The 14,904-nt window shown below is 32.9% G+C and overlaps 1 protein-coding gene across 2 annotated transcripts; it reads left to right on the forward strand.

The window, feature by feature from the left end:
* Nucleotides 1–1,053: 1,053 nt before the first annotated feature.
* LOC132726028 (phospholipid scramblase 3-like) lies at nucleotides 1,054–14,294 on the forward strand. 2 transcript variants are annotated; one of them, XM_060711271.1, is made up of 7 exons: nucleotides 1,054–1,168; nucleotides 2,720–2,868; nucleotides 9,706–9,789; nucleotides 10,541–10,739; nucleotides 11,919–12,036; nucleotides 12,993–13,086; nucleotides 13,707–14,293. In XM_060711271.1, the coding sequence occupies exons 2-7, from the start codon at nucleotides 2,733–2,735 to the stop codon at nucleotides 13,805–13,807; spliced, it is 732 nt and encodes a 243-aa protein (XP_060567254.1). In that variant the 5' UTR covers nucleotides 1,054–1,168; nucleotides 2,720–2,732; the 3' UTR covers nucleotides 13,808–14,293. The 2 variants fall into 2 exon arrangements, with proteins under 2 accessions (XP_060567254.1, XP_060567255.1); XM_060711272.1 differs by lacking the exon at nucleotides 1,054–1,168 and adding an exon at nucleotides 1,503–1,645 and having other exon boundaries at nucleotides 13,707–14,294.
* Nucleotides 14,295–14,904: the final 610 nt, after the last annotated feature.

Raw genomic sequence — 14,904 nt, forward strand, 5'->3', positions numbered from 1 at the left:
GTATGTGGATTTTGCAAGATATGTCTTATCTGGGACAAAAATATACGTATTTTGTCCAAGGAATAATACGTCAAAGTCGTGCTGAAGACAATTAATTTTATTTTGAATGCGAATAGCAAACGTTAACTGCTAATATGCTATCCATAGCGATTGTAGAGTAATTATCGTGGGCAAACCAGTTCTCAAACCTCTAAGCATTCAAGAGGTCTTTTAGTATAAATAAGAATAAATCTTTATCAAAATTCTTTACATATGTACACTTTAATCTTTATGTAACATTTCTGTAAAATTTGACTGAAATTCAACAATTAAAAAAGCTCTTTTTCCATCTTTGAAAAGCACAACCCTCTTTTATAAAACTGACATGGCCTCTTAAAAGAAAGAACCTAATCTCAAACCCTTTCAAGTATCTCTGAAATTCTACTATTTAGTTTAGCCAATAAAGTGATTATCATATGACTATCACATGACAATGAAGTACCCTACAGGATGCAGGTACCTGCTTGAACTACTGTAATAATCAATTTAACAAATAGTTAATGGTGTATTTAGAGGACTTACAAAAGTAATAGCAATTTGTATGAAATTATGCTAAGTAATAAGATATTTAATGTAAATATTACTTACCATGCACTGTTTTAATTTAACAGCAGCAGACATGTCTTTAATGCACACAAGTTGAGGACATCATAGTCACTTCTAGTAAATAAATAACAGCTCATGAATGAAAGGTTTGAGAAAAGGTTGGGTGTGAGATAAGGTACTTATAGGATAAAGCTTAATTTTTATTTGTGGACACTATAAATTGACTTCGTACCGATATCGTAAAATCACAGGAACTTGAAATTCTATCAAATAACCAATATTAATTATAATATCCAAATATACCCCCTATATACTATTTTTATAGTATATAGGGGTATATTTTGCATATTATCGTTAATTGTGATAGAATTTCAAGTTCCTGTGTTTTTTTATAGTATATAGGGGGTATATTTGGATATTATAATTAATATAGGTTATTTGATAGAATTTCAAGTTCCTGTGGTAAAATAAACATCGTCGCTTCCCGCAGAATGAGAATCAGATAGCACAGTAACTAACAAAAGTTATTCCCCCTGGAGAAGGTCTCTCCATTTATACGTCAACAAAAACAGAATAGATACAGGTACGTTTTTTTCATTATTGTAATTTTTTTTTAGCAAACAATGAGTGAAATGCTCAAATGAGAATTCTTCTAGTTTAGAATTATGTGAACTGTGGTAAAGTTACTGCACTATATGATATATTTTATTTGTTTGGGTGTGTCCATGAGGTTAGTATTATGTCACTAGGATACTGTAGTAGTACATGTACTAGTAACCTAGGCTAAACAGCTTAAGTAACATAGATTACAGGAGGTTGATATTCTGTCAATAAAAATAATATGGGGGTATTTATTTGATGTTAATTTTTTTCATTGACAGAATATCAAGCTCCTGTATGATGTAGATCTCGACATTATCATAATAATCTTGACCAGATGACCATCCTGGGTGTTTTTAAAACTAATAACACCACTTCATATTTGGCATTGGCAAGAGAGCCTCCCTTGCAAATGAAAAGCCAAGTGTTTGCAGTCATAACAACAGTGGGTACATGATAGGTAGGCAGAGACAGAATAAATTTATAATTTGGCTAAAAGGCATATTTATCTACACGTAAATCGGTCCTGCTAACATGTCAATACTTCAAAGACCTCTTTAACAGCTTGCAATTTTGTTACTTTTCTTTTCATATGTGAAAAAACTACTTCCAATTAAACAACAAATCATTTTATCAAGTCCAAAATACAAACATGTTTTTGTGGTTTCTTATAGTTAAAGGAAAAAAATGCATTATATATTTATTTCAATGATAAATTTCTGTAATTTTGTCCTGATATGTTTCAATGACTTTCAGAATTCTTGTCAAGAACACTACTGGTTGGAGAGATAACTCCGACACTAATCACATATTATTTGCAATATTTTAATTATCTTCCAGTATATTTTAAATATTGAACCACCTAAACAAAGTTCAGTTCAAAGACTTTACATTACACCACAAAAACTATGTATGAAAATGGAATCTGGTACTTCTTTAAGGTATTGAATGAGGTATACAAAACATGGTCTTTTTACCCCACAACAGTAGATAAAGTCGACACTTAAATTTTTAAGTAAAAAATGACTGGAAAATCAGCATCAATAATTTATTTTTACATCTTATATGGTTTATCTATTTTTTGTAAACATTTAAACAATTTTTCAAAAATCTTTCCCAAGTTAGTGGCCTGTGGTCAATACATTTCTAACTACCTTACTGTAATTTAGTAAAAAGAACGTTTTGAAGCAGTTTTCGCCTACAAAAAGTTTAGGTTATTTGAAAAACATTAAAAAGTCTACCAAATTATAACAAATCATCACATTCTGTCCTGTTCCTATACTGTTAGGTGAGCATGTGCTTATTTGTTGAAAAACAAAGCTAAAACAATTATATTTATCAAGTGTCGGGGTTATCTATGCGTCGGAGTTATCTCTCCGACCAGTACAGTATTCCTTTTTTTCTCAAATTAACAACATCTCCTCAGAAACTGTTAGAAAGATCTGACACTATATTATAAATTGGGAATAACTCATTTGGCTCTAAGTCTGTAACATGTATATTCAAACCTGTAAAAAAAATCTTTTTATTTTAGGCAATGATGCATTATGGCTGTTGTCACAGAACAGCCATCTCATATAAAGGGAGGTCACTCTGAGGTGAAAACAGATTTACCAACAAGTTTACAATTACTGTCAACTGCTACAGAAGTCACTGTGAAACAACATATAGATTCTGCCGAAGGTAAAACAAATTCATAAAAAAAGCTTACAAGAAACTATCTCAACAAAAGATTTATTTGCATCTGGATTGATGTCTAATTTTAAAAATAAGATTAGAAGTGCTGTAACTTCAATTGCCTTTTGAAATTAATTGCAACTCTGTACAATATATCTAAGGGAAGTGGGGTGGAATAGTGGTTAATGTCTACCTTGCCCTCTCAATGCAGGGATTATAGGTTAGAGTCCTGCTTTTGTTACAACCATGTTTACTTATATGACACCAATAGTCCAGTATTGGTTGGTTCAGGAAGTACATTCTTGCATATCAGACAGGATTCTCTACTGTTTACATCCCCTGTGTATGACAAGACACATGCTTTTAATGGCATCATTCATACCAGACTATTATGAATTAATCAAGTGCTTAAATCGAGGTTGTTGTAAGCATAGTTACTGCCATTTACATTTTTAACCTTATGCAAGCTATTCCTGTCTGCACTGGAAGCCAGTAAACATAAGATTTTCAAAAAAAAATGTATATAGAACCCAGTATATAATATCTAAAATTATGCTATTTTTCACATAAATGAGAGAATTTAATTATATCATTTATTAAAAGTTTTATATTGTTCTATTTATATCAATTGAAATTCATTATTGAATTGGGCAAGTTTGCTTACAGGTTTATCTGATTTCACACTGCATATAAAATTGATCTTCTTTGGATATAATTCCAGGCAAATTACACTTTTTATCACAATGAAATGTTAAAGCTTCTGATAAAGGCCTGCAAGGTCTTAAAAGATATTAAAACATTAATGCCAAGTTCAATTCAGATTCTGAAAAAGTAGGAGTTTTTGTTTTTAATCAGTTTTAGCAAATTTATTTAAGTTCACGATTATGATGAAAGCTTGAACCACTCTAATGTTCGCTTCCTGGAAGTGATTAGTTTAGTTTATACAAATTTATTTTTGTTTGTGTTGGAAACTATAAGCTTATTGAAACACTCTCCAATCCATTCCTGGAACCAACCAATACTAAGCAATGAGTGTAAAGCTTCCTGCTCACAGAAAACAATGGCTTGAACACCTGAAGGGGTTTGAACCCACGCGACCAGCAATTCTTAGATCACTAGTCTAGCAAGTAACCCTCTCAAACATGACGCCACTCTGCAACTGATTAGTAATGGTGTCAATGGAGGAAACATGGTCATTAACAACTAGGGCTCAAACTCACAATCTCTGGGTCCAGAGGCAGACACCTTAACCAGTAGACACCGCTTTTATATGTTTTACACCACCAAATGATTAAACTGATTTTTAACCAGGTTTTCCGAAGGAAAAAAATGGTTATTAGATTGAGGTATGTCGGCGGGCGGGCGGAAAGGTGGACGGGCGGGTGGCGGGCGTAAACAATTTCTTCTGTGCGCAACTCCTTCTACATTTCTCAACAGATTTTGACCAAACTTTTCACAGAAGCTTTGTCATCAAGTGCCCTGGCGCATATTGTCTTGGTTTGGCGATTGGATAATATTTTGACCTAATAATGGCCCTTTGTTTTTTTTCCTTATATAGAATATATAGTGAAAAATTTCTTCTGTGCTGAACTCCTCCTACATTTCTCAACAGATTTTGACCAAACTTTCACAGAAGCTTTGTCATCAAGTGCCCTGGCGCATATTGTCGGGGTTTTGTGTTACATCGCACATAGTTACATTGTTTGTTGGTTGTATTTGTATTTCAAATACAACATATTTATCTACAATGGTGATAATTGAAAACCTGGTTTCATGGCATTGCCATGTTTCTTGTTTTTAAGATATTAAAACTTGAGAAAATGATGTTTGTAATTTTAGAAATCAAGTCAAATTGAAACTTTGCATGTTTGATACAAATTTTGACAAAGCTTTTTATATTTATCACCATATTTATGTTATTACCTGAGTTTAAAAGATTGTTCTGGCATATTGTGACATGCTATTGGTTAATTCTGTATGAAGTAGATGATTTTAGCTAGATTATTAAAGTCATTTTGTACACAGTCACTTGACAACATTATTTTTTAACAAATTGAACAATTTTAAAATTTCACTAAAATAAAAATAATTTGTAGATATGCTTTATAATTATACTTTAATTATCATTTCATTTAAAACTATTTCATCTGATATTTATAAGAATTTTAAAATTTCCCTTGGATGGTTGTTGTTTTTGTTTTGTTTGTTTCATTTTTGTGGGGGGGGGGGGTTGTTTTGTTTTTTTATCAGAAGCACCAGCATATAAGATAACTCTGTTTATTATAAAAGATTCATTAGCCCTCAAATGAATGCCTCCTAATAGATATGTCAATTTAATGGAATAAAAGGAATATTCATTATATAAAATACTTTGCGGCAAGTTTCCACAAAGGCATTTAAATGGTAAATATCTCAAAGGTTTTATCATATAAAATACTATTGCATCTGATATTTCTCTGCAAAATTCATCATTATATATACAACTGCGAAGACAAACCAGCAAGTGCTTGACAAGGTCCAAAACCAAGCCCTGCGTGTGATCACTGGAGCAATGAAATCGACTCCAATAAAAGCTATGGAAGATCTCACCGCTATTCCACCACTTGGTCACAGAAGAGAAGAAAAAACGATGATACAAGTGGCAAAATACCAGTATCTGCCAGACCATCCCATGAAAAACAAATTGCATGGTCTAACTAAGAATCGTCTTAGAAGGAGCAGCTTTATACATGAATCCAAGCAGCTAGTAAAAAAATACAGCCCTAGACTTGGACCTCCAATCACTCCTCTCGGTAGGGAGGACCTATCAGAGCCATGGAAACATGACCTGTCATACATACAAATTCGCACTACTGTCCCACAATTATCACCCGGGGAACAGGACGAGATGACCAAGAAATCCCTAACACAAGCTATGATACATGAGGACTTCCCACAAGAGATCTGGACCTATGTATATACAGACGGCTCAGCAACTGCCGCTGTCCAAGATGGGGGAGCTGGCATTTACATTGTGTACCCAGGAGGAAAAACGGAGACAAATAGTTGCCCAACCGGAAAACACTGCACAAATTACAGGGCAGAAGTTGAAGCTATAATGCAGGCTATTACTCTTATTGAAGAGTCGCAAGAAGACTGCTCACATGTGGTGGTGCTTACAGATGCCCTGTCTGTTCTTGAGGCCCTAAACAACTGTCGGCTACCAGAACTCTCCAGAGCTGTAAGCCATGTTAGCCATGGCAGAGAGCTGGCACTGCAATGGATTCCAGCCCACTGCGGAGTCCCTGGAAATGAGCAAGCAGACAGCTTAGCCAAATTAGGTGCCAAAAGAGACCAACCACAGAACACCGTAAGGCATGAGGAGAAAGTTACGCTGATAAAGGCACTGATGAAGCCAAAGACAGCACAAGATGATTACCATCTGCTTACCCGAGCTGAACAGGTAGCGCTTGTCAGGCTACGCACTGGCCACAACAGGCTGAACGCACACATGCATGATAAGCTAAAGCTGTCCAAATCACCTCTATGCTCCTGTGCCTTGGAAAATCAAACGGCAGAACATTTACTACAAAGATGCCCACATTTAGAGCAGTTGCGAAAAAAAGTGTGGCCAGCAAGCACCCCACTGGAGGAGAAACTCTACGGTAACCTTGAGGCCCTCCAGAAGACTGCACATTTCATCGCTGTGGCTGGGGTGACGTTGTAGAAGGGCGAACGACAAGAAGAAGAAGAAGATCATTATATATTACCCTCTAATGGTTTTATTTATTTCAAAAGCACCAGTATCTGTAAAGATAATTATTCTATTGATTACAGCTTTAATCTTTATTTACTGGCATTTAACATTGACATCTGATGAGGGAAAAAGATCATTAAGTCGGGTTTCAATAAACAGTTTTAGTAGTCATTAAAGTTACTTTACCTCAGCAGAACTTTGATCAGTGGCCTTTCCATCTTAATACGGAAGAGGCATTGACCTCTTGATTTTGGGGAAAATTAGCACTAAATTTGCTGATTTGGGAAGTAAAAAAGCTGTTTTAGGTTCAGATTTTTAGCCCTTGAATAAAAAAAAGTGTTTTTGCTTGTCTATTTTTTTTTCTCTTTCTACACAATACAAAGATGCCGCAACATAAAGGTACAAGTGCTAAATTGTCTAACATTAGGCGACACATATGATCCCTGATCGCTCTTGTTTATTTTGTAAGTCCTTTCTTTCATCATCCCTCCCGTTTTTAATGATAGGATGAAGTAAATGACTGTAGCAACATAACTTTTATTTATCTACAAAATAGTTTTTGTTTTATATTTGACAACATAGGATTTACTAGATATATATAGTACTGAAATAAATTCAAATAAATAAATGTTTAGAAACACAGAATATTTCTACTGTTCACAGGTATGAGAGGCCTATAAAAGGCTCCTTCCCAACGGAAACTTTCTTTAAAATAATGCAGTTTTCCTAAAAAATTAAACTTACTCCTGCTTTTTTACTTCCCAAATTAACAATTTTAGTGATAATTTTTCCCAAAGTCAAAGGGCCAAGGCCTTGGCCTACTTCAGTTATAAAAATGCAGATACATTCTTAGATGTCTTACATTCATGTCATATAAAGACAGTTAATATACATGTACTATTAAAACTGGTGACGCTAAATCTTACATTATTACAATAAGCAAAATCTATCTTTTTACTTTGATGCAAAAATGTAGAGTAAAACTGATTGATCATGGTGAATGTGATATTAAAATCCTATTACTGGGAAATTAGATATCTGCAAGATGACAAAAGTTATCTGAAATTAAAATCTGCATTGTAAAGTTAATACTCCCAAGTCCCAAATGCGATATTAATATACAGAATATCAGACTGATAACTTGATGTACTTTGATTTATCTTTTGATATATTGCGTGATTTTTTAAGGTGAGGCATTGAAGTGTTTTAAAAAGATACAGAGATATTATTTATACCAGTTGATCAAGGTGGGGATTTTTTTAGCTCAGCTGAGCATCAAAGCTTACTTCAAATCCAAGGCCTTTGGTATCTTTTTCTGCTTACTTCAAAATCAAGACCTCTGGTCCCCTTTTCTGCTTACTTTAAATCCAAGGCCTCTGGTCTTTTTTTCTGCTAACTTCAAATCCAAGGCCTCTGGTCCCTTTTTCAGCTTACTTCAAATCCAAGGCCTCTGGTTCCTTTTTCTGCTTACTTCAAATCCAAGGCATCTGGTCTTTTTTCTGCTTACTTCAAATCCAAGGCCTCTAGTCCATTTTTGCTTACTTCAAATCCAAGGCCTCTAGTCCATTTTTGCTTACTTCAAATCCAAGGCCTCTGGCCCCTTTTTCTGCTTACTTCAAATCCAAGGCCTCTGGTCCCTTTTTCTGCTTACTTCAAATCCAAGGCCTCTGGTCTTGTTTCTGCTTACTTCAAATCCAAGGCCTCTAGTCCATTTTTGCTTACTTCAAATCCAAGGCCTCTGGTCCCTTTTTCTGCTTACTTCAAATCCAAGGCCTCTGGTCCATTTTTCTGCTTACCTATGGTGCCTTTTTTTTTGCTTACTTCAAATCCAAGGCCTCTGGTCCCTTTTTTCTGCATTATACAAACCAGGGGATTTTTCAATAAATGCCAAAAAGATACAAAGATTAAAATTGAAAAGATAGCTTGTAGTCCAAAAGTTTCTTACTTCTCCAACTAAAATGATTACACTGCACTAAATGTAATTGTTTTTTTGTTTTGTTTTTTTTTTTTTGGGGGGGGGGGGGAAGACTTTATACTGAGGACATTTGTACTGGTGCTTTACTTTATCCACATTAAAGAACCATTATTTCTTTGGAATTGTCTTCCTACAGCCTTCAAAAGCATAAATAATAATCAGGGTTTTATTTTAAGAAAATAGCTAAGTATGGGTTGCCATTGGCAACTTTGAAATGATTGTATTTTTTAAAAAAATGACAGATATTTATCCTAGTAAGGACTTGAAGACAATTTATTAGTCTTTGTCCTGTTGCAATAGATACATTATAGAGAAAACAACTTTTCCTAAGACTAATTGCCTGAAACAAGTTTAATGATATAATGTTTGTCATTTTGTAGTGATTTATTGAAATTAAAAAAGATAGGGATGAGCAGAGATATATGTCAGCTTTGAGTTATTTGACTTTTTTCTCTGTAAATCAAAATTTCTGACTGACATTTTTTAATATTTGTAATACTTTACGAGAATATTTTTGACCTATATTGTCATAATGAAGATCATAGTGATTATATAAAAACTAGTCGACATTAATAAATTATTTTAACCTATTAGGGAGTGATGCGTTGTTACTTTCAGTTCTCTTTTCCTTTAGTTTGGTACATTTTATGCATGTTTAATTTTGATTTATCATAGTCAGAAGTTCATTCTTTCTCAAAGCAAGCAGCATTTAAACAAAACACACAAGTTTTATGTTGCTAAAATGTTTACCTTCCATTGGGTTCCTGCAGTATCAGGTCAGTGTGATTGTCTAGTTTTGCACCAAAATGGCAGGTACCATATATTTTTAACATTTAATTTGGTCATTAAGCAAGAATGTTAACATCCTTTTACCACAGGGCATGGCCTTTACCAGATTTGAAGGGCAAAGGCCTGTCACAAGTAGTGAAAAAGTCTTCTTTTTACTAGATCTAATTTGATATTGGTATTTTGAGATGTAGAAAATTGTGTTTGTTCTACATAATGGGTACTCACAGAATATGGCTGCCATTTTCAGTTGTGGTGGCAAGCAAGATCAAGTTAATTATCTTGCTCCAGGTTTGATGCATTTAAGTTATTTGATGTTCTGTATCTTTTATATTTTCTATTTCAGTGGTGCTTTGTTGTTTTAACCGGCCATGTAGATACAGCGTTTATATTGATGATAAAGAAGACCAATTATTCTATGTACAAGAAGGTAATTAGAATTAACTCGTTTTCATTTTTCAGCTGTTGACCTACTCAATATTTTTTGTAATGGATATTAGCCCATTTGAATTTCAAGGGATTTAAATATCAAAATACAAAAATTGAGCTACCAAAGAGCTGTATACAGTTGATAAAGGTTTATCATTCTGGTTTTAGCAGGTTAAGGTTAAACATAAAAGGTTGGTGGTTTAGTTTGACGGTGCCTAAAATAATGAACTCTGTACCTAAAATAATATATACACAATGCCTAAAATAATGAACTTATCACCAAAGTTTAAATGTTGCTATATGACGATGTCAAAGTGCTTATGAACCCAACTAGATAGAAAATATGTTTCATTTATCAAATGAAGATAATCTATATATGAGTTTATTTAATCAGTCACCTTGGTGAAGGTTGTGTATATTGATAATAATGATCAGCTGTTGTTTTATATACTGGAATGTCATAGAATGTCACCATATGTTTCCACCAGTTTTTATTTTAGATTATATAAAGCATAATTGTATTATATTACTTTGTATATAATCATATTTATTGGGGCCCACTTTATTATGATTTCATTTTATATTCAATTGAAGCATATTGATAAAATAGGTTGATTGATTAAATGAAGATACCCCTTGGTCTTTAAAAAAAACAACATAAAAAAAGGGTTAATATTATATTTTTAAGGGCAATATTTTTTATATGCCACATTATATGTATCTATGCTACTAGTCTGAATTGAAACTTTCAGTATCTGAATGTTATGCCAGACAGATAATGGGTGCCGCCCGAGGATTTGCCCTCAAGTTCAGTGATGATGACATGTTTGACATTATTAAAGTGGTGCGACCACAGACGTGTTCTAGAGGATCGTGCGGTATCTGCTGCACTCTGCCCACTCTAGAGGTTCAAACCCCACCAGGCTCTACAGTTGGAACAATAAAAGAAAGGTATACACATAACTTGACCAGGAATTTAAGATATTTCAAATCATTTACCAAAAATAAATTTTGCAGACTACCATATATGAAGTTGAGTTTGTTATATAATTTTCAGCAAAAAGTGCTAAGTGAATAAGAAAATTTAAAAATAGCATTACAGTTATAGGTATTTCTTACAACCTAATTAAATGTGCACAGTGTGAGAATGTATTAGTTTATTCAGAATTAATTTCATTTTTGATTATGATATTACTTATAAAGATTTTTGACGGGCTAGGCTATGGTTATATTGCAAACAGCCGTTTTTATACGGCCATATAACCTGTCTGTAATGTTTGTAATGAAATTTATTAAACAGCAGAGAAAAAAAAGATTTCTTCATGAATTTACAACAGCCATGTGTATAAAATTGTAATAATATCAAGGTTATCCAATAAAAAACGACATTACAAATGTGCTGTATTATAAAGGAAGATGTAAGCTTAAAGACACACTTTTGAATCCGTTCCTTTAACTTACCTGTACTTAGTAATAAGTGTAATATTTCTTGCTCAAGAAAACAAAAGCTTTCCCCCGACAGGGTTTGAACCCACGCAGCCAGCAAATGTTTGATTCCTAAAACATTTTCTTATAAAACACCATATTTACATGTATATGTAGCATTATGGACTGGTATCTGTTGAAAGGCTATAATATATAGTTAAATATAAAAATACTGTATCCAATTCTGACTTTCAAACAACTGTCTTGTTACAATAGAGTTTGATTTGTATGTAGTAAAGTTGTTTCTAAATTCATTGGTTCAAGCTACTATAAATCAGTTTATATTTGGTGTGATCTTTATTTCGCGAAAAAACCCTCCTGAATTATATGCACTTCTACTTAAAATGATAGTTCTAATCCTGCTGTGCAACCTAAAGAAAACTAAAATACAGTATAACTTTTAACCTTAAAATGCAGAAACTAAAATTGCAAGGCCTATACCCAGGCTGGTAATGAACACTTACTAAGATCTATACTGTTGTAAGTTTTAGTTCTTTGAAAAAATGAAATCGCTTTCATTACCAATGGAATGTGCCAAATTGAAAGCAGGGCAAGCCCATTTAACAAACTCAGGACTGTAAGGATTGTACTTTCTAGTGTGATTAAGGTTGAAATATATTAATGGAATGATATTTTTTTTTTCAGGAGAACGTGTTGTTTGCCGACATATGATATTTTAGGTGCTGACAATGAAGTGATGTATTCCCTCAGTTTTGCCTGTCAAACTTGTAAATCTTTACTATGCTGTGATAGCCATGTTGATGTAAGTGTAAAAACTTTTCACTTTTAAATTTTATGGCCCCACTCAGCAGGGGGAAAGGAGATATAGATTTGTCCTTGTGTTTATGTCAGGCAGTCAGTTGATGGTCCCTCTGTGGACTGACAAAACAGTGGAATGTTTGGGCATCTTTTTCCTATGGACACATTTCTAGCTTATTATTGAAATATATTTTACAATTGGGTATAGTTGTCATTTGTTTAATTTGTTAAATGCAGACAATTTAGGCCTACTTATTATAGTGTTTGGTGCAGTTTGACCAGCAATGTGTCAGTTTTACCGTTAAACCAAAACAAACAAAAACCATACATTACTCAAAGCAAGCTACAAATTAGCTTGACTATTCAAAGAATAATGAGGCTTTCTTTTTATTTGGAAGTCAACTTGCCCAGCCTGGTTAAGGATTTGTGTGCAATATCTATGTCTCTACAGGCACTGGAGGTATTATTTTGAAACTACATGCATGTTAACAAGATTTCTTGTAATTCTTAGTCAATGCCTCATTGCTTAAGATTCATGATTCCAACATAAATTTTTCATGAATATTAACTTAAACTCTTTGTAAACTTAAGCAAATTTCTCCATTAAACACATTATTGTTACTGTCAAATAAGCAAGTGTTCTGTCTGATTGTAACTAAGTCTTATTTATGTTTAGATTAATGCTGAAAAGGAAAATTAGAATGTCTGCCACTCAGCCAGTAGATTTAACCCCCTCTTGGGTTCATGGTCCTGCTCCCTCGTATAACAAAAGTACAAAAGTACATGTATGCAATGAGTTGTTTAAATTAAAGTAATTACTAAAACATTCTGAAGTGGTATTCAAATTAATTTGTACATGTATATCTAAGATCACTGTAAATGATTTGTAAAATATTTTATGTATTTGTTGTGTAGTTATAGAATGCCATTGTTTAAAAGTAAATTGTTTATATTATTCAGATAAGAGACACAAATGGACATAAAGTTGCAGAGTTGGTGAAACAGGCCAATTGTAGTGATTGTATTGGAAGAACTAATGATTTTACAATAACATGTAAGTATATGTGATTGGTTAACATTTTTCTTTATGTATTAAAGGGTCATTGAATTTCTTTAAAAAATAATTTTGTCTTAAAGCTATGAACATTTCTCCTCAGTCACTCATTCTTGTGTTTTAAGCATGAAAAACTTTTAGTATGGCTTGTGTCATCCCATTTTTTGAAATCATTTTTTAACAAGAGCTAAAAAGTATATTTTTAAAGGAAAGGTCTGTTGAAAGATTTTCTGTTATATGATATTTATAATCATGATGTGGTGGTGATGATGATGATGAAGGTGATGATGAAGACAGTGATAATGATGGTGGTTTCTGAAAAGGGTTTTTTTTCATAATTAATTTTAACACCTGTGATGACATCTACTGGTATAAAAAGAGCTTAGTCCCATATTGTTTAGCTGAACACCAAGAAAGAGAGTTTCTATTACCACTTGTTATGCCTTTTTGTATTGCATGGCTGAGGAACAAACCAATCCAATCTGCATGTTCCGTGAAACTCTCATTGGAACTCTGACAGACTGACACATATTTGTTCATTATCTTAATTGAAATTAATATATTGAATATTAATTGTAGATAATCATTATATATATTATGTGCATGAAATATTATTTTAGATACAACAGATTTGACAGTGAAAGAGAAGGTGTTGATACTGGGGGCAATGTTTCTGGTTGACTTCCATCATTTTGAGAGACAAAACAGATGCTGCTGTTGAGTGCTGTAATGAAGATGTTAACATGTTATTGTGATTGTTAAAGATTTACTCCTGGTTGTTTAATTTAATAGCTTATTAGAGCATATGAATTCTTTATGAGTTTTAAATTCATTGAATGCTCAAGTGAAGCATTTGACCATTTTGTTGTCATTTTTTTAGAGTTTTGTAACTCATTAAAACTTGTTTATTATTTAAGTTATACCAATACTGTGAAGGTCATATGACTCTTTCCCAGCTTTACAAGTTCAGGAAAACCTTAGATGTCCTTCTGTAGATTTTTAAGTCACAAATAGACACACAAGTTCTGTCTACACATAATGATATTCTATATACAATACATTAAAGCTGCATACTTGCAGATGAGCCAAAATATTTGAAGAAAATTAGACTTGAGAAAAATGTATGAAGATTTTAAGAATAGTAAAAAGATTTAAGATTTGAGTAATAATTTACATGTTATGTGCGATTAATGACTGATTTTGCAGTATTTATTACCATATTTCTACTGTGTTAAGGGCTATTATTTTTATTTATCTTGACATCTTTTTTGGTAATTAATGTGGTTTGCATGTGCTGTTTCCAATGTGTTAATTGTTTTCTTTGTTCATTTCACAATACATAAATTTTACTTTAAATTGCATTTTTACAATTTCATGAAATTTAACATTAATCAAGAGACTCCGAAATTTTAAAAGAATCTATTACATACTGAACTCTCGTGGTAATGGTGATATTAACCATGGTGACAGAAAGGAAAACATTATAATAGATTTAAAACAGTTTCAAAGTATTCAAATCTATCAAAAATACTCTAAATATTGTAGGTGTTATAATGTTTGGTTTATAAGGATGTTAAAATTGAAAGTAACTGAGCTGGAACAAATATAAAACTCAATGACCCACACATGTTTTAGTTTATGTATTTTCAACCCTTTCCCCGCTGAAACTGAAAAATGAACAGCTTTTGCCACCAGTATAGGGACCAGCCTGTACATGTGTGTCGTCTGATTAGGCTTTTTACTGTTACCTGACTAACTTCAAAATTTCATTTTAATGCTAGCACTAAAATTGATAATGGACAGTCCAAAAAATGGAAG

This window comes from Ruditapes philippinarum, unplaced genomic scaffold (genome assembly GCF_026571515.1).
Source record: "Ruditapes philippinarum isolate M1 unplaced genomic scaffold, ASM2657151v2 ctg5374_1_1_1_1, whole genome shotgun sequence".
Classification (NCBI taxonomy): Eukaryota; Metazoa; Mollusca; class Bivalvia; order Venerida; family Veneridae; genus Ruditapes; species Ruditapes philippinarum.

Bases quoted from the DNA above. Each gene is read 5' to 3' on its own strand.
- LOC132726028 (XM_060711271.1), top strand. From the start codon at position 2,733: ATGGCTGTTGTCACAGAACAGCCATCTCATATAAAGGGAGGTCACTCT. The intron at 12,037-12,992 runs GTAAGTGTAAAA...TATATTATTCAG, and splicing joins GCTGTGATAGCCATGTTGAT to ATAAGAGACACAAATGGACA. The intron at 13,087-13,706 runs GTAAGTATATGT...ATATTATTTTAG, and splicing joins TAATGATTTTACAATAACAT to ATACAACAGATTTGACAGTG.